The sequence below is a fragment of the Rattus rattus genome, chromosome 7 (genome assembly GCF_011064425.1).
Source record: "Rattus rattus isolate New Zealand chromosome 7, Rrattus_CSIRO_v1, whole genome shotgun sequence".
Taxonomy (NCBI): domain Eukaryota; kingdom Metazoa; phylum Chordata; class Mammalia; order Rodentia; family Muridae; genus Rattus; species Rattus rattus.
In genome coordinates, this window is record NC_046160.1 from 83,568,999 (window position 1) to 83,594,206 (window position 25,208).

General features: G+C 41.6%; 1 protein-coding gene across 1 annotated transcript in view; it reads left to right on the forward strand.

Annotated features, from left to right (window-relative positions):
- The window catches only part of Atl1 (atlastin GTPase 1), a 91,101-nt gene that overhangs the window by 5,422 nt on the left and 60,471 nt on the right, over positions 1-25,208 (forward strand). Inside the window, exon 2 of the mRNA XM_032907871.1 lies at positions 12,762-12,949. Coding sequence (XP_032763762.1) covers positions 12,916-12,949 — 34 coding nt within the window. The 5' untranslated portion in view covers positions 12,762-12,915. The remainder of the gene's footprint in view (positions 1-12,761; positions 12,950-25,208) is intronic.

Genomic DNA, 25,208 nt, shown 5'->3' on the forward strand with positions numbered 1-25,208 from the left:
GATCTCAGTAGAGACTGAAGGAAGTCAGATACAGTCCAGGCTAGGGTGTCGTTCATGAGACATCTAGAAGTAAAGATAAATGCTGAGGCTATTTTCCCAGTTCCAAAATGTATGTGAGAATGGGCACAGCACACCGAGGAGACTCAGAAGAGGCTCATGAATGTCAATGGAGGGATGTGAAATTGGAGGACTGATAGGCCTAGTGTGACCCTTGTGCCTACAGGAGAAAAACAAGTTAAACCTTATCACCCAGAAAATTAGTTATGTGTAACTGTTAAAGACTGGAAAGACATTAGTGCAGTTGTTAAAAGTCTGAGAAATGGGACTGGAAGGATGGGTCAGAGGATAAGGACACTCACTGCTCTTTCAGAGGACCATGTTTGTTCAGAGGACCCATGGTAACTCACCATCTCTAACTCTAGTTCCAGAGGACCCAACACTTACTTCTGACCATTGCAGTCACCATACATGCAGGCAAAATACACATTTAAAAAATCTTTAAAAAATTAAATCTGAGAGATAGAGAGGTTCAGTAGAGTCTTAATCCATTTTATGTTGTTATAACACCACAGACTGCAAATTCATTATCTCTCAGTTCTGAAGGTTAGACAGTCCAATATCAAGATGCTTGAATCTGATATTGGCATTCTGGTTATATTATCACTTAGGAAAAGGCAGCAGGACAAGAACTTGCTAATGTGAAATAGGTAGATGAAGGAAACTCTTCAGTAAAGAATGTAGGAGGGTCCAGTCTTCCTGACCTAATCATCCCTTAAAGGAGCCTTGTTTTGACATGGTTACAATAGGGGTTAAGTCTCCAACATATTGACTTTGGTGGACACATTCAAACCATCTCAAATAGACAAATTAGCTTGGAGATGTTTGTGAATTATAAAAAAAAATCACCAATTTCAGGGAAATACCTCTGTAGACAAAGCATTTGCTGAGCAAGGGTGACACCCTTAGTTCAGGTCCCCAGCACCCATCTGAAAGCCAAGTGTGGCATCACCTGTAGCCCCTGCACTAGAAATGCAGAGTAGAGGACCTCAGGGACTTTCTGGCCAGCCAGTCTAGTTGAAACGGTGAGCCTGGGGCTGAGGGAGAATCCTTGCTTCAAAGAAATAAAAAGGTAGAGAAGCAATTGAGGAAGTCATTGTCAATTTCTGGCCTCTACATGCACACACAAGAGTGAGCACACATAGGGAAGCTTACTTGTACATGTGCATACTTGGGTAAAACACACACACACACACACACACACACACACACACACACACACACACACACAGAGGAACTGTCAGTTAAATGTTTATGCCAATTAATTTGTTATTCTGCATCTAGGACCTTAACTAGAGCCAATAAACTTAGCTTGGTAGCCTGAACTCAGCTGCTGACGTGAAGCCCAAAATGTAGCCTTTTCAGTTCCGGTGAGCTAGGATAATCTGAAGCATTTGCCTTCCTGAGGCTGTGATAGTCTTTTCAGTGCAGCAACACAGTATAATTCTAGACTGACCTTTGTTTCCTTGCTATCAAGAAGAACACCATTGACAGTCTATCATTTTGATTCCATTTTAGAAAAATGGGACCGAGGAATGAGAAGTAGCTACCAGCCTACATACTTTAGGAAGACTATTCAGGCAGATGTGATCACATATATACAATGATGGATATTAGGGACTTAAGACAGGACATCCATAAGTCCAGGAATTTGGGACTACACTGGGCAAAGTATATTAACTCATTCCTTAAAACAAAACCAAAATATCCTTGTACCAGAGGATGAGACATAAGTCCATGTGGTGCTAGCACCTATTGAAATGTATCCATCTCAAAGGATGAGTTGATGTGCTTAGCTGCCCTGTGTGAATTCTGAAGATGATGTACTACATTCACTGCTCTTTGATCCTTTTCCTCATATCACATGACTATCAGTTTTCATGGGAATTTGAACAAATAACAAGGCTGATGACCCATGCTATGACATATGGTGTCTTGATACTTAGGTTTTAGGACTCGGCAGACCTGATGGCAAACACAAATAGTATATAGAGTCTCTTGTAAACCCAAAATGAGAATCATAGCACTCGGGGTCCTACCCAGGATTTTGGAATATGAGCATGCCATATCTGAGATGTCTACACTACTGAAAGCCAACTTTTGGCTTGCTACCAGGCATTGGCACATATTTAACACCAGACTATAAGATACTAAGTGACAATGTGACATAAACTGGTCTTTAGGAACTGTGTGTTGTTGTCTAGTTTACTGAATTATAAATGCAGACAGCAGAATTCCATTGGAATGGAACAGTACATACTGGAAAAGCTTGGCACGATCTGGAAGCACAGGTAGATTTCTAACAAATTTCCCTGGCATCTTCCTTTCTTTTGCCACCCTCTGAGCCTCCTTTTTCTCTTACATATGCAGTCTCAGGGTCAGTTAGCAGAGGAAGTACATGTACAGGCCTTGTTTATTAATAATCGGTATTCTGCATTAGCACTAATGTGAAGAAGTTTGACACTTATTTATGGCCCTATTCCACAAAGAGGAATGATGATAATGAAGAAAAATTCTCCAGTGGCACAATATTGAATAGTACATTTCATTGATCTTTTTGTTAGGAAAAGAGTTGGCCTGAGTTATGAATTAATATTGATGTATGAATAGTAGGTAATAGATTGGTCAGTGACTTGGAAAGAAGATTCAAATTAAAGATGTCAGTAGATAAGGTATTGTGGATAGGTTATTAAAAATACATAGAATGTGGAAATATTTGTGAACCATACCAGACCTGAGGGTATCCACCCTGATAAGTGATTCTTCAAGATGATATGCTCTGTAGATATAAACCAGCCAGTCTCTTTGCCCAGTAAGTGAGCTACTTGCTTAGTTGCCTCATGTGACGACAAGAACTTAAGCTAAATAGTAGACTCAACAGTATGGATTTCTGTTTGCCAAGTATAACTTAGTTTTTGCCATTGTGGAGTGTTTAACCTACTTATGTCAGAGACCATGACAGAGACTCAAGTCTGATATTGTTGTCTACATCAGCCACTCATCTGATAGTAATTTAATTGTACTAGATCTTTTCTATTTTGATGGGGAAGGCAATTTGCCACCACAGAAACAGATTCATATTGCACTTGGTTTATTTTTCCTGTCATAAAGCTTTGTCTTATTAGGGTTTTACTGCTGTGAACAGACACCATGACCAAGGCAGATCTTATAAAGGACAACATTTAATTGGGGCTGGCTTAACAGGTTCAGAGGTTCAGTCCATTATCATCAAGGCAGGAACTTGGCAGCATCCAGGCAGGCCTGGTGCAGGAGGAACTGAGAGTTCTACATCTTCATCTGAAGGCTGCTAGCAGAACACTGGCTTCCAGACAGGTAGGATGAGGGTTTTAATGCCCATACTCACCTATTTCAACAAGACCACACCTACTCCAACAGGGTCACACCTCCTAATAGTGCCACTTCCAGAGTCAAGCATATACAAACTATCACATTCCACTCCATGATCCTCATAGGCTTATTCAAACGTATGAATGTATGGAGCCATATCAAAACATAGCATAATGCAAAATACAATTAGTCCAACTTCCAAAGTCTGCATAGTCTATAGCAGTCTCAACAAAGTTAAAAGTCCAAAGTTCAAAGTCTCTTCTGAGTTTTATCCAATCACTTAACTGTAATCCCCAAAGCAAAACAGAAAACCAGCTAGGTAAACTCTGAACTTTGCATCTCCATGTCTGATGTCAAAGCAGTATTTAGATCTCCAACTCCTTTTTCATCTGTATTGACTGCAACAAACTTCTTTCTCCTGGGCTGCTTCCACTCCCTGTTCACAGCTTTCCTCAGCAGTCAGCCCTAGCATCTCAAACATCTTGGGGCCTCCAAGGCAACTAACTTCAATGTTACAGCTTCATGTTTCAATGTCTGGGATACACACATGATCTTCTGGACTCCTCCAAAGGACTGATGTCACTTCTCCACTCTTTCCTCTGTATCTCAGTATCTGTATCTGTATCTCAGGTTGATCCACTCCACTGCTGCTGCTGTTCTTGGTGATCATCCCATGGTACTGGTATCTCCAGTACACTGGGGTCTTCTGTTACAATTAGGCTTCACTCATAGGCTCTGTAATGGTGCCAAGCCTCATACTCTTTGCATGACCCCTTCAGTCCCGCCACTGCAACTGCAATGTCAACTGCAACTGGGGCCATACCTTTAGCAATGGCCTTCCATGGGCTCTTGCAGCGCCAAGCCTCAGCTGTTCTTCATGACATCTTCATGCCTTCAAAACCAGTACCACCTGGGCGACTCTCACACATTACCACTTACAGCTTCAGCACGAGGTACAACCTTGGCTATTTCTAGAATACAGCTTCTTTGTGCTCTCAGAAAACACTTCCCAGAAGATTTCACCTTAGTGATGCTGGTCTCTTCTTAATCCCCGCTAATGTCTGAGCTCCAGCTCACCAGCATCAGTTGTCCCAGTACTCCCTTCTATTCTATTAAAGCCAGAGCCAAATGACTCAAACTGCTGAATTCTGCTGCTTGCTGTGGCTGAAATATGCCCCCACCTTGTTCTATTAATTTATCAGTGCTGGGATTAAAGGTGTGTACCGCCACACCTGGACTTAAGCTCTTCTTCACCTAGAACTTGCTCTGTCCCAGGCTGGCCTTGAATTAGAGATGTGTTTGGCTTTATCTCCAGGGATTAAAGTTGTTACCTCCATGCCTTGATCTAAATTTAGCTGGGTAGGATCTTGCTCCAAAGTTTTACTCCCTTAATCTGATAACTCCTAGAACATAGGATTCAGCTCCATTTACTTCCTGATACCCTTATAATATTTAAAACATATTTTATATTTTTTCTTTCTAAATTTGCTATGCTTGTTCAAAATGCTCTTCATGAGTCTTAACCAGAGAACAAAGTCTATGCTGGACTTTTCTGAGCCTTCCTTTGTCAATGCAATTAATCTGAGTCTGTTCACCTTAGCCTCAGGCAGATTCTTTTCCAAAAGCAGCCACATTCCTCACCAAAATATCTCAAGAACAGTCTTTTGGCCACATACTAAAATTCTTGTCATCTGAAACCTCTAGAACCAGGCTTCCATAGTTCAAATCACCCTTAGAAACAAAGTCTTACTTATTCCTACTAGAGTGGTCCATTAAACCCTGCTTAAAGCATAGCATGGCTTTTCAAATCCAAAGTCCCAAAATACACATTCTTCCAGAGAAAAGCATGGTCAGGCCTATTACAGCAATTTCCCAGTCCCTGGTACCAACTTCTGTCTTAGTTAGGTTTTACTGCTGTGAATAGACACCATGACCAATGCAACTCTTATAAGGACAACATTTAATTAGGGCTGACTTACAGGTTCAGAGGTTCAGTCCATTATCATCAAGGTAGGAACATGGCATCATCCAGACAGGCATGGTACAGGAGGAGCTGAGAGTTCTACATCTTCATCTGAAGGCTGCTAGCAGAATACTGGCTTCCAGACAGCTAGGATGAAGGTCTTAAAGCCCACACCCACTGTGACACACCTCCTCCAACACCTCCTAATAGTGCCACTCCCTGGGCCATGTGATAGTAGTGTGTCTGTTCACAGCAGTAAAACCATAAGAGACCCATGAAGACATGGCAACATGGCATACAAATTAACCCATTATTCTCTTATATGCTTACATATATAACCCATGGCCTGAATTCATGGGCCTGTGAACCAAGGGGTAGAAGTATCATTGCTTTTAGATTAATTATTCCTAATAATTCTTAGAGAATTTTTGTCCTTATAACTTATTCTCTGCACAATGGACTTGGTGAGTCTGAAGGCCTAACTGGCCAAGGGACAGATGCTTTCTCTCATATAAGTAAGTCACAATTTTATTAATTGGAGGATGAAGCTACTACATAGCAGTTTTTGGTCTTCATGATACAGAACCAACAGATCAGAGAGCAAATTGTATTGGTTGCTCTTCCTGGTCCTAATTACTACAGGGAAATTGGTTGTTGTTCCACAAAGAAAGTGAGAAAGACTATGTCTGAAGTCCTAGGTATGCACCTTAACATTCTCATGTTAATTGAGCATAATAATGTTCAAGCTAGATAGAGTAGGTAGCTTGGATCACATGATAGAAGCCCCAAGTAAAGGATGGAAGAAAATGCAAATCTTGTTCTTCTTGTTCAAGGTACCATCTTGGATGTTCATGTTATTCCATTAGAGGGAATTTTTTTTTTATGTAAGCCATTAGAATTTGTTTTACACAGCCCTAACAAATATAACCCGTATGTTGAACTGATCAGTTAACCACCAAGGTCAACCTAGTTCATGTGAGAGCTTGTAAACCTTTGTGAAATACGTGCAAAAGCATGCTAATACCTCTTCAAACTGCTTGTTACAGACTCATTTATACAATACAGAGGCAAGCAGCAGTTGGGTACCAGTGATGGGAAAACTAAATTAGGAAGGACTTTATTTATGATGAGGTAAAATGAGTGTGAATAGTACAAATAGAAGAAAAATTAATTGAGGATACAGAGAAAACAGTTTAAATATTAAGATTTTTTTTGAGATATAAGAGCTTTACCTCAAAGTTTATTGATGTAACATGTATCAGTATTTTTTTCCTTCTGACTAAATAGTATTTCATTGTATGAATATCTCACATTTTGCCTACCCACTAGTTATTTGGCATTTCCCATATGTTTTAGTTGGGTTTTGTTGCTGTGAAAAGACACCATGACCACAATAACTCTTATAAAAGAAAACATTTAACTGGGGCTGGCTTACAGTTTAGAGATTTAGTCCATTATCATCATGGAGGGAAGCATAGCACTGTACGGGCAGACATGGTGCTGGAGAGGTAGCTGAATGTTCTACATCTGCATGGGCAGACACCAAGGAGATAGAGTGACACTGGGCCTGGCTTGAGCTTCTAAAACCTCAAAGCCCAACCTAGTGACAAACTTTCACCAATAGTGCTGAGGACTCCAACAAGGCCACAAGTCCTAATCCTTTCAAATAATGTCACTCTTTATGAGCCTATGGGGGCTATTTTCATTCAAACCACCACAGGTGGCTTCTGTTTTTTCCATATTATTAACACTAACATTTCTAAACAAGTTTCTGTGTGAACTTCCATTGTAAATTCTTTGGGATATATACCTAGAAGGAGAATTGCTAAATCACATAGTAATCCTGTTTTTAGTTTGAGGAATGACCAGACTTCGTTCTCATGCTGCTGTAGCATTTTCTGTTTTCACCTGTAGTGTGTGAAGTTACCGCTTTCCCTATATACTCATCAGTATATGACATCAGACTTTATGATGTCTCTTGGTCATAGTCACCAGAGACGTTGACGGTAGTAACATTCAGTTTTGATTTGCATTTCTGTAACAACTGAAGATGTCCTACTGGCCATTTACATGTGTTCACTTGGGACATACAAAATATCTGAGAACTTCTGGCTACTTAAAATTTTAGATTATTTGTGTTTTTATTATGTCATATTAATACCTTAGATTATACTTGAGTGTCTCAGAGTTCATTCTATCCTCCCCCTTCTACACCTTATTTAACTCTGTCTCTGTTATTATGTGCTTTATATCTCTTTAATCCTAGTACATACATAATTTTTAGTTCATGGATGCTAAGCAATATAAAACTAACTAAACTAAACTAAACAACAACAAAAGAATAATATAGTTCCTTGGCGGTCAGCATGTAGAAGAATGTAAATCCATCCATTCTTAACTCCTTGTACAAAACTCAAATCCAAGTGGATCACAGACCTTCACATAAAAGCAGATACACTCAAACTAATAGAAGAAAAAGTGGGGGAAGAGTCTGGAACACATGGACACAGGGGAAAATTTCCTGAACAGAACACCAATGGCTTATGCTCTAAGATCAACAATTGACAAATGGGACCTCATAAAACTGCAAAGCTTCTGTAAGGTAAAAGACACTGTCAATAGGATAAAATGGCAACTAACAGATTGGGAAAGTCCTACATCTGATAGAGGGCTAATATCCATTATATACAAGGAACCAAAGAAATTAGACTCCAGAGAATCAAATAATGCTATTAAAAATGGGTTACAGAGCTAAATAAAGAGTTCTCAACTGAGAAATACTGAATGGCTGAGAAGTACCCAAAGAAATATTCAACATCCTTAGTCATTAGTGAAATGCATATTAAAACAAACCTGAGATTCCACCTCACACCAGTCAGAATGGCTAAGACCAAAAAGTCAGGTGACAGCAGATGCTGGCAAGGATGTGGAGAAAGAGGAACACTACTCCATTGCTGGTGGGATTGAAAGCTGGTACAACCATTCTGGAAATCAGACTGGAGGTTACTCAGAAAACTGGACATAGTGCTACCTGAGGACCCAGCTATATAACTCCTGGGCATATACCCAAAAGATGCTCTAACATATAACAAGGACACATGCTCCACTATGTTCATAGCAGCCATATTTATAATAGCCAGAAGCTGGAAAGAACCCAGATGTCCTTCAACAGAGGAATGGATTCAGAAAATGTGGTACATTAACCCAATGGAGTACTACTCAGCTATTAAAAACTTCATGAAATTCTTAGGCAAATGGATGGAATCAGAAAATATCATGCTGAGTGAGGTAACCCAATCACAAAAGAACACACATGATATGCACTCACTGAGAAGTAGATATTAGCCCAAAGCTCAAATTACCCAAGATACAATTCACAGACCTCATGAAGCTCAAGAAGAAGATAGACCAAAGTGTGGATGCTTCAGTCCTTCTTAGAAGGGGGAACAAACTACTCATGGGAGGAAATACGGAGATGAAGTGTGGAGCAGAGACTGAAGGAAAGGCTATCTAGAGACTGCCCCACCTGGGGATCCATCCCATATACAGACACCAAACCCATACACTATTGCAGATGCCAAGAAGTACTTGCTAACGGGAGCCTGATGTAGCTGTCTCCTGAGAGGCTCTGTCAGAGACTGAGTAATACAGATGTGGATGCTCACAGCCAACTATTGGACTGAGCATGGGGAACCCAATGCAGGAGTTAGGGGAAGGACTGAAGAAGCCAAAGGGGCTTGCAACCCCGTGGGAAGAACAATATCAACCAGACACCCAGATCTCCCAGGGACTAAACCACCAATTAGAGAATATACATGGAATGACCCATGGCTCCAGCTGCATATGTAGCAGAGGATGGCCTTGTCTAGCATCAGTGGGAGGAGAGGTCCTTGGTCCTCTGAAGGCTTGATGCCCCAGTATAGGAGAATGCCAGGGTGGGAAGGCAGGAGTGGGTGGGTGGGGGTAGTACCCTCATAGAAACAGGGGGAGACAGGATGTGATGGGGGTTTCTGGAGGGGAAACTGAGAAAGAGGATATCATTTGAAATGTAAATAAATAAAATATCCAATTAAAAAAAAGAAAACAGTTCCTATGTTTAGTTCCTGTTGTTATAATTTTTATTCATTTATTTTTTCAGGCACTCACTTTGGCTCTGAGTTTATTTATTCAAGACTGGCCTTGGACTTGAAATCCTCATTTTTTCAGCCTCCCAAGTGATGTGTTAAGTTCACTGTTATTTTATTGATTAATCTTTACATTTATTTATTATTTAGAGGAGAGGATGTATAGAGAACAGAGAATAAGTTGTTGAAGTTGGTCTACCATGTGAGACAGGATTAGCCTAGGCTGTCAGGCTTGGCAGCAAGCGTCTGCCTGCTGAGCCATGCCGCTGACCTCCGCTTTTGTGTTAAGTGCAGTTTTGCAGTTGAAAGTTAGTTTCTTCCATATCTTGTACTTGATGATAGCAAAGGGCTAAAGCACAATTCTATCCACATGCTGGTTAGTTTACTTGTTTATCTTGGGCACATGAAACTGTTGTAATAATGGTCAGAGAGCATGTACACAGGCTACTCTTGGAGGACATCAGCACCCCAGCCCTCCTGCCATTTTCCTTATCCTGTTCCCAGCTACCTCCTGTCAGCAATCTATCTCATTGCCTCCTGGTTTAGTTCTACTGTGCTTATCACGCAGATACACAGAAACATTATTTTATAGCCATTTCTACTTTATGGAAGGGTATATTATTAGTTCTTTGAGCCATCATCCATTGAAATGGATGGAAATCGCTCGTTGTTAGTTTAGAATGATTTTCTGAGTTTTTATTTTAAGGACAACTACTGGTACACTGTGCAGTTGCATTCCGTCTTATTCAACCGCTGTGCAATGTGTAAGCATTTCACTTGATTCTAGTATTTTACAATTATAGCTCCCCACATAGAACAAATAACTCTGTTTATTTTCATTTAAAGTATTTCCTTTGGGTTTATTAAGTTCATGGTTAAAAAATGAATCAAATCCAGAGCCCAGGCATGGTGGTGCACATGTTCACTCCCAGTTCTCAGGAGGTAGAGGCAGGAAGATCTCTGAGTTGGAAGACAGGATGGTCGACATAGTGAATTCTGGACCAACCAGGATTGCATAATGAAACTTTGTTTCAAACTATAATATAATAAAGTAAAATAAATTTAGGCATGGCAGTGGCACATGCTTATAATGGACTATTCAGGAGTTGGAATCAGGAAAACCAGGGGTCAAGTCCAACCTGGGCTGTGAGGCAATATCCTGTCATAGGTAAACGGTTCCAGAGATGCCTACAGAAAGAACAGGGAACAGCGGCACTCCAGCAGCAGTGAGCACAGCCTGAAAGGAGAAGAGCTGCCTGGAGAAATGCCTTATCCAGGCAGGGAACTAGGAGGGAGCACTGAAACATTTCCTTGTGCCAGAAAACAAGGAAGTGCCTAAAATAAATTAGGCAAATGTTAATTTAAAAATACAGGGGCAGAGTCAAAGAAGCTCCTTTTGGCTAAATCTAGGGAATTTTGAATATTAAAAAGCAGGCAGGGGGGTTGGGGATTTAGCTCAGTGGCAGAGCGCTTGCCTAGGAAGCACAAGGCCCTGGGTTTCGGTCCCCAGCTCCAAAAAAAAGACCCCCCCCCAAAAAAAAAATAAAATAAAAAAGCAGGCAGGCTGAAGAGATATCTCAGTGGATAAGAGCACTGGCTGTGTATGACAGCCTGAGTTCAAATCTCTAGTACCCGTGAAAAAAACCAAGGAGTGCTAGAACCTATAACCCCAGTGCTAGCTTGGGGAGAGACAGGATCTCCGGGCTTTGCTAACAGCCAGCCTGTCCTAATTGGTGAGCTCCAGGTTCACTGAGGCTTTGTCACAATAGAACAAGGCATCAAGTGATAGAAAAGGACACTAGATATCCTCCTCACACCATAGGGATAGTTAACATATAAGAGCTTGAGTGTGTGTGTGTGTGTGTGTGTGTGTGTGTGTGTGTGTGTGTGTGTGTGTGTGTAGATTACTGAGAATCTCATCCAAACCACAGGGATAGTTAACATATAAGAGCTTGAGTGTGTGTGTGTGTGTGTGTGTGTGTGTGTGTGTGTGTGTGTGTGTGTGTGTGTGTGTGTGTGTGTGTGTGTGTGTGTGTGTGTGTGTGTGTGTGTGTGTGTGTGTGTGTGTGTGTGTGTGTGTGTGTGTGCGTGTGTGTGTGTGTGTGCGTGGGGGAGTGTGTGTGTGTGTGTGTGTGTGTGAGTGTGTGTGTGTGTGTGTGTGTGGGGGAGAGAATGAGAACTGCTAACTGTAAAATGTAAAGAAATTATAGAATTGTTTTAATATCTCCATTTAAAATAATATAAAAATAATGCAGACAAGGATACCAGGATGTGCAGAAGTCATTTGGTGAAAAATCTTTGGGCAACAGTTGAAGACACACTATACACTTAATTATTTACTAAGGTTTTTTTTGTAATGTCTAGTCTCATAGTACTTACCCATAGATTACTTCTCAAAAAGGGGGTATAGGTTTTACAAAAGTGAGGAGTTTGCTTGTTAACATGTTCTACTTAAGCAGAGACCATAGATCTAGTCTTTAAGAGGCTGGCAGTGTGTGGTTCAAAAGAATATGGGCAAGAGAAAACTGAGGAGAAAAATGGCGGTGAAAATATAGGCAGGAAGGGATAGTATCTGTAGGATGCTGACCCACCAGAAGTTTCGATAAAGAGACAGAAACATCAGAAGGAAAGAGTAAGGATGTTTGAAAAAAGCGTTCGTTGCAGTTTGCTTTTCCTTCATATTTGCCTGCAACCTTTATGGCTGCCAAGGCACCTGTACCACCCAGACTATGGAGCCTGATTTTAGTTCAGTGTGTGTGTGTGTGTGTGTAATATTCAAACAGTCTTTACAAGTTTGGGGTAGATGTTGCAACTAGACACTGAACCAGTTACAAATTACAATGAACCTCTACTTACTTTGATCTAAATTGACTAATTTTAAGATCTAGTCTTGCTTAGCATACATATACAAGGAGGCAAGGTATCCTCTTTTTAAAATATGGCATTACTTAAAAAATGATGCCTGGAGGATAATGCAGAGCACTTTAATATGCCCAAATGTTGCTAGCATGTATTGGAATAGCCAAAATAATGATGGTTTGTGTATTTCTGTCACTAGATTACGCTTTTAAATTCTGCGAAAGTGTGCAGGGGTGCTGTTTATTTGTGTGGTTTCTGTTGAAAACAATGCAGTATATAGTCTGTCACTGTCTTCACAGTCTGGGGGGTGGGCCAAGGTACAGAGAGGGTGTGACGCTGGTATTTGTGTGAACTCCAGCTGGTGATGCTGAGCTCCGTTCATCAGCTTTCCCCTCCCTTTTCTTCCCCAGTCCTTCCCACCAGCGCCACAGCAACATCCTCAGAATCTGAGCGAACTGCGCCCAGAACGGGCACAGAGCCTCTTAACTGCCAGAAACCTGCGGGGCCCTGGAGGAGACCGCAAGAGCAGTGACAGCGCCTCGCCACACCAGTCCACAGACCGCCATGGCTAAGAGCCGCAGGGACAGAAACAGTTGGGGTAAGTAGCAATCGGTAACTTGTGCAGCCTTTACAGGGTCTGGCCCTGTGTTTTCTGCCGCTGGGTTCCAGCCTCTGCAGCCAAAGACTGCTCACCGCTCCGAGGAATCGCGCTGTCACCAGTGCTGAGCCTGGTGCAGGCCGGGCCTGAGGCTCCTTTCCCATCCTCTGCCGCCTCTTCCCAGCATTTGGACAGCACCCACCCCGTTGCTCCTGCGACTCTGGGCTCCGCCCTAGAGATAGATTGAAAGGTGGGCGCAGAAGGTGGTCTGGGGCTGTAGTTTGCCGGCAAAAGGGGGAACAGGGCTAATCTGGAGCAGGCGGAGCCCCAACCAGCTTCCTGGGGCAAGGGCTTATTGGGATGCTGGCAGGCTCTGGGCGGGCAGTGGAACAATGAGATGAAGCGCGCAGGCTAGGACACTGCGCTGCAGAAGCATCTCAGCAGCCTGGGAGATGGGGTACCCTCCTGAGAGTCTCCAGCACCGTACACGTACTTCACTTTGGGGTTAGGGAGGAATGGGGAAGAAAGCGAGTAGAGTTGGCGTTTCTAGCCTGCTGGCTGATTCGGACCGTTCGCCTAATTCAGACTAGCCTCAAGCCTGGCTTTGTTCTTCGATTTTTACCTTGTGGAGATACTGGGTTCATGATTCAGCACCGGGCCTAGGGAAGGGCTGGGCCTAGTGGGTTCACGCGCGAGTGGGTGGGCGGTGCTCACGCAAGCAGAGAAGAGAGGAGCGCAGCGATGCAGGAGAAACCGCGCCCCGCCCGCTCTGCTGTTCCGGACCAGATCTGGAGGAGTGTGGGCAGGCTGGGCGGCCTTGTAGGGTTGGGCTCCAGATTTCTTGCAGGCACAGTGCTTAAGCCCTATAAACTAATTTTATGATCGGAACCAATGCAGATCTTAAACCACGGGCAGGTGGTGCATAGAAAAACATTATGTTCAGCTGGCTTTGCCTTGTTATTGTTTTGAAAGTTCACGCCCACTAGGGGAGTTAGTGCTCCTTGGTTCTCTGATTCTGAGTTCATTTCTGTTTATCTTACCAAGAGGGTAGTTGTAACTAGTTACTTGTTTTCCTTTGTTAAAAGATTATGATGCCTCCTTGCCTTCCATTGATGCGGTGATCACAAGATTAGCCTGTCCTGTGGGCAAGGTTTATATGTAAGAGTATTCTAGATTCCTGATTGCTGTGGAGAGGGGGGCACGCAGGCGGTAGTCAGAAGCAATCATTTCCAAGATCACCAAGCCTGGATTTCAATATTGCAGATACAGTTTTTTCTTCTTTTGAGGACTTGGGCGAAGGTTTCTAGTGTCCCTTTGCATTCTTGTTCTCCCTCTAGAACAGGACTCGGAACACTGTTGACCATCAGTGAAGGTGCATATGTTCAACTCAATTTCAGAATTATTCTCTGGGTCGGATTATTGACTCCACCTCTCTAGGAGCCAGGCATGTAGAAATTTATTCTGAGAATTAAAAATTTTCTCATTATGTTCAGCTCATTATTCTTTAGTCTTTGGTTACAGATTTCTTAGGTAGCGGGTCCCTCCTTCCCTCTTGGGTATGCCATTCTCAAATGGGATTTTTATAAGATCACATTGGAAGCCTAATAGAAATAAAGGTCCCCACACATCCAGCCAGGGGTTTTGAGTCAAATGGTCTGGAGTAAGGCCTAGGAAGTTGTCAGTTGGGCAGCTAGCTAGCCCGTGTGTTAGAGATGCCATCTTTTAGCTTATTTATGTTCATAATCATCTTCCTAACAGTCCACTCCACACTCATCAGGACGGTCAATGTAAGCGATAAATTAGGGGGAAATGTCACAGTCATTATTTGTCCAATGGAGACTTTCAATAAACACTGGAATTGTAGAGGGTGACTTCAGTGTTTTGTGGGGATGCGTCACTACCTAAGTTTTTACTTGCTGTGAAGTATCTATAAAATATTTAGGAAATACAGTGATAAGAGGTAGACATTTTAACAAAGATGTTAACCATTCCTACCTTAATTCCACTTTATTCCCAGTGCCTGGTATAGTACTGTGTGCCTGGCAGTTTCACATGACAGTATTTCTAATGCGAATTCATCTGGATTATCCCATTTTTAGCCTTTAAAATATTCATGTCTTTACTTATCTATTTTGCAGATGGAAAAATGGCAGTTACTGGTAGGATAAATGACTTAAAGTCATATATTTTCTAAGTTGGAGAACTGTAGGTATAAGTAGGGTTTTTCTTCTGATTTACTTTTCATAGCATGATACCATGGAGTGTTTTTACAAATGGATGAGTTGGAGTGTGGGGATAATAATGGAAACCAGGTTCTCACAAGAAGCCACAGGTTTCTCTGATGAGAAAATAGTTCACTAGTGCTTGAAGCAAACAGTGCAGTGGCCTTTCCACATCATAAAGACAAAACCAAGGCAGACGACACAGACTCTGAAAATACAGTAATTCCCAAGTAAAGAACAAGAAAGTCATTTGTAAGCAGAAGCTCAGGACCATGTAGAACTTTGAGATGAGGATTCTTTTACTGAGGGGACAATGCCTTTTTGCAGAGATCAGGGTGGCCAGAGAGCAGAAAAACGTGCGGTTCACCATAGTTTGGGGTAGTGTTGAGGATCCTACTGAGAGCCACCACTGGGAAACAAGTCTGTGAACTCCATTGAGAATCCCCCACCTGACCCTGAATTTGCATGAAGGAAGTTTGAGTATATGGACATACTTAAGAGTTGACCTTTCGGGGTTGGGGATTTAGCTCAGTGGTAGAGCGCTTGCCTAGCAAGCGCAAGACCCTGGGTTCAGTCCCCAGCTCCGAAAAAAAGAAAGAAGAAAAGAAAAAAAAAAAAAAGAGTTGACCTTTCAAGGGTAGGCGTTATTATTGTTATTTTAATAATTGGGAAATCTGAGATTAGAGAGCCTAGGAACTTGCCAGAGGTACCACAGTTTCTGTGTTCTAGACTAGTATGTAACTCAGGGTTGGTTATTTCTACAGTTCTTGTACTGAAGGACTAGAAGCTAGAACAATGCCAAAGACTGTCACAGCAAGCTTATTTAGGAATAAGCTGGTAGAAGAAATCGGTGCTCTATGAACTCAATCACTTTGGACTAGAAAAGTAGATACAGTGTGCTAGTGTGGACGGTAAAGGGGGCAGATGAGTATCAGAAACAGTAGCCCAAAAAGCAGTCTTTGAGTGAAGGCTGGAGCACATCTGCTAGAAACAGAACAGCAGTGTAAGCCTTTCTGGTTATTTCTGTTAACTTTCTCCAAAACTAAAGATACAATGCAAGAATTTAGGTTTCTATAGTTTGACAAAAACTGGCAGTACAATAGTATCTTATAAAAATGTTTGAAATAAAGTGTTAATTTGGGCTATCTAGAAACAAACCCTATCTTAGCTGCACAGTAAATATAAGAAATTTCTATTTGTAGAAAAGGAATTTGTAGAAATTTTAGGTTAGAAAGTTTTAGGTTTCTGGTTTTGGTTTTGAGGGAAGACTGGCAATGGTCAGGATATAATACAGTTATGAGTAGAATTGTGGCGAATGGCTTAATATTGGAGAGGGAAGGTGTGGAACTCACTTAACAAGCATGTTGAGTGCATACTTGAAGCTTGGGAATAAGAGAAACAGATTCACAGAACTAAACGCGAGTCCTGAGCCCTGAGGCCTCACTAGTACAGCCAACATTGAGCATCAAATGCGGCAGGGAAAGAAGCGCTAAGCAAAGTTAGAATGTGAAGTGCGCCAAAGAAATACGTGCAAGTAAAGACGTATTGGAGTAAAGAAGTGCCATGTTTCCAGGGTCTTAGAGCAAAGTCCAGACCCAGATTCAAGTGTAGGTTTTAAGGTGGAAGAAGCTTTAGAGTGTAATAAAGGTCATGATAGCAACCCCACTCCCAGGTTTAGAGCCAAGGTTATCTCAGAAGACACAGCCACTCCCTCTCAGGTCTCCTCAGGCCCGTCATGCTGGGAGTCCGGAAAACCCTGCCCTAGTCTGCTGTCTCGGGACATGGGAACTGAGTTTGTACACCATACAAAGAGATTGGAAAGACTTATGCTTTAGATAAATTCCATTACTGATGCTGTATATGACCAGCAGTCTAAGAGTTCAAGTGAATTTGCCTTTGTGAGTTTGGGAAATACAAATAATGTCAAAGAAGCTGAAGAACATGGTGGTAAAATGGAGCTTTAACTAGAGTAGAACAGAGCTGATGTCTCTCCAGCAAAAAGACCACAGACCCAGCAACAGGCATTTACATGGGTGAATTACCTCTGCCAGAACACCCTGCCAGGGTTCTTATGATAGAGGGTATGATTGAGGTTATGATGAACAGAACTCCTATGGTCCATTACATGCAGGCGATGGGTTACTCCAGACAGAGGTCAGATCTAAACAGGATGCCATATTCTCCTATGGACATGGAGGAAACAGAGTGCACTCCATTTCATGATCCTACTCTCTTCCTGGCTACTGAAGTGTGAAGTTGACTTCCTAGAACCTGCCGCAGAGCTGGGCTATGGTTTAAGGTCAATATTGCTTATTGCCTTTTCTTTAAAAGTGACAGTGCCTAACTAAATTAGTTACTTTTCTTGTTTTCATGATGAACTACTTGAGAAAAACAGCTTAAAGAAGAAGGGTTTATTGGGGTTTATGGTTTAGGAGGGAGATTAACAGGAAGTAAGAAAAGCAGACAGGAAGTAGGACCTGGCTACAAAACCTCATAGTCCACTCCCATTGACCCACTCCCTTCATCAAGCCCCCACTTCCTAAAGGTTCTACAACACTGTCACACGGTGTCACCAATAGTGGATCAAGTGTCCGAGCATGTGACCCTGTGGGGAATGTTTTTCCACATACCTTGTCCTTATATAAAAAAAAATAAACCAACACAAATTTCTAAATTTCTGTTAGGCTCGACATGTACTATATGACCCATAGATATATATGACATGTGCTGTATGATTCATACATTTATGTAACATGTACTATATATTCCCACTTCCCAACATTTTCTCATTTAACTGATTCCACTATTTCTTTTTCCATATACAGTTTTCATACATAAACACAAACACACCTGTACACATACATTCACATGTGCACACATGCACAGAAACATGCACATATAAACCTATGTGCACACGTACACACATAGACTTAGGTTCTGATACAACTTGTTTTAATGACTCCTGGGATATACCTTTGCCCCTTCTTAAACTTACCTTTAGTCCAGACAAACTATAAATTAGATTCCATGCTCATTAGAAGATGATTCACCCTAAAATACTTCCACTCTTGAAAAGATCTTTAGGTTTGAACATTTTTCTTTTTTCTATAAAAATTCATATAAATATCTTTATAAAAAGAATATATAAAGTATACATAGTCAGCTCAAAAGTAACAATGATCCCCTGTGTTCGTGTGTTCGCACGCCCTTGATGAACCGTATCAGTATTTCCTTACTCTTGCGTGGCCCTTCTTACCAGTAACTTATCCTTCCCCCTACAGAGGTAAACACATTTATACACTTGGTGTTCTTATCCTCACAATAATTTGAATGGCTCCCCTGGGTAAATAAATATATGTACCTAATTAATAGATTTTTTTCTTTCTTTCAGTCTTGGTGAGTGAACCTGTGCCCTGTATGAGGCTGGCTCACACCCTACCACTGAGCTTCATTCTCAACACGGTTTCAGAGTCGCTCTAAGTTGCTCAGGCTAACCTTGGACTCATTCTGTATTTTTGGCAGGGGCTGAACTTAGCCTTCTACCTCAGCCTCCTGAGTAGCCAGTATTCTAGACTGTTACCAGGACTGCTTTAAGTTTACACGGAAGGTTTTTCTGTTTGTTTTTGTGAAACTTAGATTAAATTATATAATTTCCCCCCTTCTCTTTCTTCTTTCTAACTCCTCTATGCACTGCCTCCCCTTGCACTTTCTCAAGTTCTCTTTCTTTAAGTGTCGTTATGTACTTGTACGTGTGCGTGTGTGTGTGTGTGTGTGTGTGTGTGTGTGTGTGTGTGTGGTGTGCATGTGCCTTTATTCCTAAATCTATAAATACAGCCTGCTCAGCCCATATAAAGTACTTGTATGTAGGTGATTTCAGGACTGACCGTTTGGTGTTGAATAGCCCATTTGGAGCTCTTCCCTGGAGAAAGCTATTTCTCCCGCTCCCAGTATTCCTTAGTTGCCTGTAGTTCTTTGTGTAGGGTTGAAGACCTGTGAGATTCCCCACTCCATGTTAGCATGTCTGTTTGTATTGTCCTTGTTCAGTCTTGTTTAGGCAGTCATGTTGATGAGATTTCATGGGTATATAACGTCTTTGACATTTCTAGGAGACAAAAATCTCACAGTGTAATATAATTAGAATCTAGAGTGTGCATTTTTTCCAAAATTTTTTTTCACCCTGTGTCTTCACCCATGCCTAGCATTGTAGTGTGGAGTGAGGCCTCCACACTGTCTCAGCCTGCCTGTACTGGTACGTGAGCGCAGGCCTCTGTGTTTATTTTTGTCCACATGTGCCACTCTATGCCTGTTTGTCCTTTGCTTATTTTAATAGGTTTTTTTCTTCTTCTTGATTTTCTGAATTCTTTATTTATCTTTGTTGTTCAGGTAAATTTTCCTATTTTGTGATATGACTTTGCTCTTTATAAACAGACATTTTATGTTTAATGTTAATCAATAATACTTCCCCCTTATGGTTTATGATTTTTATAGTTTAAGAAATATTTTCTTATCTGAAGGTTGAAATATATTCTCTTACTTGATTTTTAAATGATAGTACTTACTTTTCAAGTATTTTTTTCTTGCAAAATATATATTTTACCATTTTAATCATTTTAAGTGTTTGGCTCATTTACATAAATACTCACAATGTTTTGTGTCCATCACCATATTTATTTTAAATTAGTTGTAACTCTGCACCTGTTAAGCAGCACTTTCCCATCTATCCATCTCTCAGCTCCTTAAGACTAATACTGTTTTCTCTTTCTCTGTGATTTTGACTACTCTAAGTGCTTCATATAAGTGCAGTGTTTATCTTTTTGTAAGTGGAATATTTTTCTGTTTATGTTTCAGCATATTTCAGAATTCTTTTATAAAGACAAATGATATTTAATGGTATATATACAGCATTTTGTTTATCTTTCCATACCTTAAGCTACTTAATGTAAATATTGGCATATAGATTTCTCTTTTTATCTGTATCTTTATCTGACCCTGTATCTTTTTATTTTTTGGGGGGGATGATAATCTTCTATTTTCATAAATTACAGGATTATAGTCTCACCCTGAGGGTGTTACTTCTTTTACTCTGTCTCTTTATCTTTTCCAGTACAAAGTCTGGCTTCACCCTAAGTTTCCTGGGTTCCTTTTCCTCAGACTGTACATTCTGCTTTCTTTTGCCCCACTTGCTCTTTTTATTGTGGATCCTGAGAGTGATCACTAATAATCATGTGACACGTGACTGTCTTGAAATCTCCTCTGCCAATGAAATTAGTCCAAAGATCTTCAGTTTAGTTTAAGCAAGAGTGTAATTGTTGAATCACTTGTTAGTTTTTGAGGAATTACTGTGCTGCTTTTACATCACCTGAATCATTTATACTCTCACCAATGGTGCGTTCAAGTTAATCTTTCAACACTTTTTTTCTGTAATTTTCCACATTTTATATAACTTTTAAATAGGGGTTCCAAATTTTTAATTTCATTTTATGTGCATGGATATTTTGTCTGCATGTGTATCTGTATACCATGTGCATGCCTGGTGCCTGAGGAGGCCAGAAGAGAAGGTATCAGATTTCTTGGTCCTGGAGTAGCCGATGGTTGTGAGCTACCATGTGAGTGCTGGGAACTGAACTTGTGTCCTCTGGAAGAGCAGCCAAGTGTTCTTAACTGCCGAGCCATCTTTCCAGCCTTCTAATAACCATGGATCATTATTTTTTGATTTGCATTTAATTATCAAATTTCTGCTTGATCCATTGGTTATGTAAGAGTATTGTTTAATTGCCAAAAAATATGGAAATTATCTAATTCATACCTTTCATCAAGTAGGAAATGTGTAGTTACAGCTTTCCAAATTTTCCTTCTAGTTCTTACAATGTATTTGCTGGCACATTTGTGGTTTTCTCAGGTTTCTTAGGCTGTATTCACTTTTTAAAATCATTTTGCTTTTTGTGTATGTATGTATATCTGTGTGTGTGTGCGTGTGCGTGTGTAGGTCTCAGGTTGATGTCAGGTGGGTTCCTCAATCATTCTCATCTTCTCTTTTGAGACAGTGCCTCTCACCAAACCTGGAAACCAATCTGGCTGTCAAGCCTAGGCTTCCTTCTGTCTCTACCTGCAATGCACAGGAACGTGGGCATGTACAATTGCACAGGCTTTTACATGGGACTGCAGGTCTTCATGCTTACATAGCAAATACTTTACCAACTGAGTCATCTACCAAACCCCTCTTTTTTCTTTTTTGTTTTTTAGACCAAATAATTAAAAACTGACTTTTTTCAAATTTATTGACTTTTTTTCCTTGCTCAAATCTGCCCTTAAGTCCTCCCAATAAAATATCAATTCACTTAAAAGTTTCAGCTATGGAATTTGTTTCTTTTTAAGTTTCTTATCTCTTTACTGAAATCTGCACCATGTTCATTCTATTGCTAAAATAATACTGGCTTTTATGATGGCCTTATATTTACTTTTGCTAAGATCTTTACTTTCTTCATATGGCAATGACTTACTATATTTCAATACACAATATTCCCTTTAGCATTTATTTGACATATTGCATATTCTATTGTACTGTAAGAACTGTACTGTAAGTTTTTAAACTCATTTTTCCAGCAGATCTATTCTCTTACCTTGGAAGAATTTCTGTTTTGTTTTAGTTTTCTTTTAAATAAGTCACACGTTGGGTTTGTGTGCTTTGAGATGCTGAGAAGTGGGCATCTATGTGTATGTGTAATTATTATAGAAGCTACAGCCTTTCCCCATGGTTTCCTGTTAAAATTTTTGTTGTTTTACTTATTGTGGTTTGTTTCTGTACCTCGGATCAGCTTGACCTATAAAAACTCAGGGTCTCCTCATTTCTTCTGTTTCTTTGAGCATGTGCAGTGATTAATTTCCCCTGTATGTTTCCTTGCCTTTTTGAATACTCTTTGATCTTTCCAAGGACAAAAAGAAACATGAAGTGGGTGACATGTTGGTCCTTTAGGACCTTTGGAAGTTATATGAGTGAAAGGGCTTTCAATAATGGCTTCCTGCTTGTGGGCGCCCTTCCATAATCGAAGCTACATTCCACAGTGAGAATACAGATGCCAAATTTTGAAGAGCAAAGTCCTTATTGCCCACTCTGGGTCTAACCTGCTCACTTACTACTCCAGGAAATGGGTGTGGGAGTAGGGCGTGAGATGGATAGCTGCTACTGAACTAAGGGCTAACATGGACTGAAATTGACCACAACTTACTGCTGTGCTTTCCCTCAACATTGCGTGTCTTCGGGAGACCCTGGTATGCTTCCCAGAACTCTCTCTACTCTTTTGCTTGTTCTACTGCATAGGGTCAAGACTTGTTCTTGTTTCTTTCTTTTTTTTTTTTAATGTAACTTTTTACTGAATCTTTGTGAGTTTCACATCGTGCATCCCAGTCCTGCTCGCCTCCCCATTTCCCCATCTCCTCATATCCACTCTTTGCCCTTCCAATGCCCCCAATACACACACACCACCACCACCACAACCACCACCACCACTAACAACACCACCACCACCACCACCACCACCACCAACAACAACAGGACAAAGCATAGAAAACACCTCATTGTGAAGCTGCAGTGTGTCACAGCATGTACTATAGTATAGCCCTCTGTCTACACATCTTCCGTTCATTGCCTGGTCATTGGTCTGCTTCAGCATCTCTGGCTGCTGTCACACCAGCAATATTGGATCTTTACTGGGACTCCTCCAGGATATCCTGTTGCCCTGTGTCGTGGAGATCCTGCAGCTTTGGAACATCAGGACCAGCCCTTTCACATGTCCTAACTGTCCTCAGATGATATAGATTTTGGGGTGGGCCAGTTCAGAGCCCTGGATCTGGCTTGGGTGGTAGGTAGGTGAGCTGATTAGCTCACTGGCTTATCTCTTATTCACACCACCAGGGCAATCTGTCTAGCACTGCTCTGGCTAGGACACTCAGTTCCACCATGGGCAGGAGGGAGGATTAGCTCTTCTGTGCTCATGCTCTTGGGCTGGCTCCCCCTACTCCACCCCTCTGCAGCTAGCTCCACTCTTCTGTCAGTCAAGGCTCAGGCCCCACTCTCCCAAGTGCTGCAGCCTGTTAGGGACTGGGCCAGCTTGCCCACTCTCACACTCTCAGAGCTGGCTTGCATGTGCCTTCACCATCAAGGCCAGCTCCACTGTGTTGTCCCCTGAGGTGCAGGATGCTTGCTTTCCCCAGTGCTGCAGCCAGGAAGGGGCAGGAGCCACTCATCTGCTCTCATGACCCCACGGCAAGTTCACTCAACTTCTACAGCTGGTGAGGGGCAAGGTGGTGGAGGGTATCAGTCTTGAATCCATGCCACCTCACAAGTGACTAGGGGCAGGGCCAATTCTTCCTGCTCTCCCCCTTAGGGGCTGGCTTACCTGTACCATTGCCAACAGGCTCAGCTCTGCTGTGCTGTCCAGGTGAGGTGCAGGGCTGGCTTTCCTGAGTGCTGCAGCTAGTGAGAGGCAGGGAGAGCTCTCCCGAGCTCATGACCCTGTCAGCAGCTTTCCCAACTGCTGGAGAGGTGTGTGTGTGGGGCGGGGAACATTACCTCTGTGTTCGTGCCACTCCACAGCAGACAGCTCTCTCATAGTCATGCCCTGGGGCAGGCTCACCAATCCCTCCCCCTATGCCCTCCCAGAGCCAGACCTCTGTCCTGCCTGGGTAAGGGGCAGGGCCTGCTTTCCTGAGTCCTGCCGCTGGTGAGAGATGGGGCTAGCTTTCCAGAGCACCACATGCTGTGAGGAGCAGGGTCAGCTATGCACAGCTCCTGGACACCCACATGGCCCTCAGCAGCTGTCCCAACCTGGGACACTCCCATGATCTCTAGTGGTAATATGGGCCACAGACATCAGCCTTGACCTGGTCCTCTGAGGCAGTCAGGATGCTGCCTGCCTGCCTGCCTGCCTGCCTGCCTGCCTGCCTGCCTGCCTGCCTGCCTGCCTGCCTGCCTGCCTGCCTGCCTGCCTGCCTGCCTGCCTGCCTGCCTGCCTTGCCTCCAAGACAAAGTTTTTTCTTCCTTCCTTCCTTCCTTCCTTCCTTCCTTCCTTCCTTCCCTTCCTTCCTTCCTTCCCCTTCTTCCCTCCCTCCCTTTCTTTCTTTTTAAGATTTATTGATTTTATTTATATGAGTACACTGTAGCCGCCTCCAGACACACACCATAAGAGAATGGATCCCTTTACAGATGGTTGTGAGCCATCATGTAGGTGCTGGGAATTGAACTCAGGAAGTTTTTAGAATCTTCACTGATGGTTGAACTTTAACAGATCTATTAACAATTATTTTGGACATTCATTGGAACAAAACAAGTTTTCTTTAGTTCACTAGGATATTTAAGTAAACATTACTAAATTTCTATTAAAGTGATCTGGTAATCTATAGTGAAACTAGGACATTTAGGCTGTTACCTATTTAAACACATTGCTGAGTTTGTTAATCATTTGATTAAGATACTTGCAAACACGTTCACAGCTAAATTTCTCTTTTGTACTTTATTTAACTTTAGTATTAAACTATCAAGATTATATAAAGCTTATAAAAATGAGCAAAGGCTATTTATTTTCAATTATTTATATAAGTTAATATAAGATAATAATTCAGTACAAGGAAACTAGACAATTAAATCACCTTAACCTGATATATCTCTTTTTTTTTTTAAAGATTTATTTCATGTATGTGAGTACACTGTCGCTGTCTTCAGACAGACCAGAGGAGGACATCGGGTCCCCATTATAGATGGTTGTGAGCCACCATGTGGTTACTGGGAATTGAACTCAGGACCTTTGGAAGAGCAGTCAGTGTTCTTAACTGCTGAGCCATCTCTCCAGCCCCTGATATCTCTTTTATAAGATTTTGAACTATTGATTCAGTTTCTGTATTGGTTACAGAGCAGTCAATGCTTTTTCTTTTTTCTAGAATTACTTCTACAGTTCATAGCTTTTCTGTCCATTTCATTCATATAGCACAATTTGCTCTTAGTTTCTGTTATTTTCCTTAGTTTAAGTTTTTTAATTTGTTTT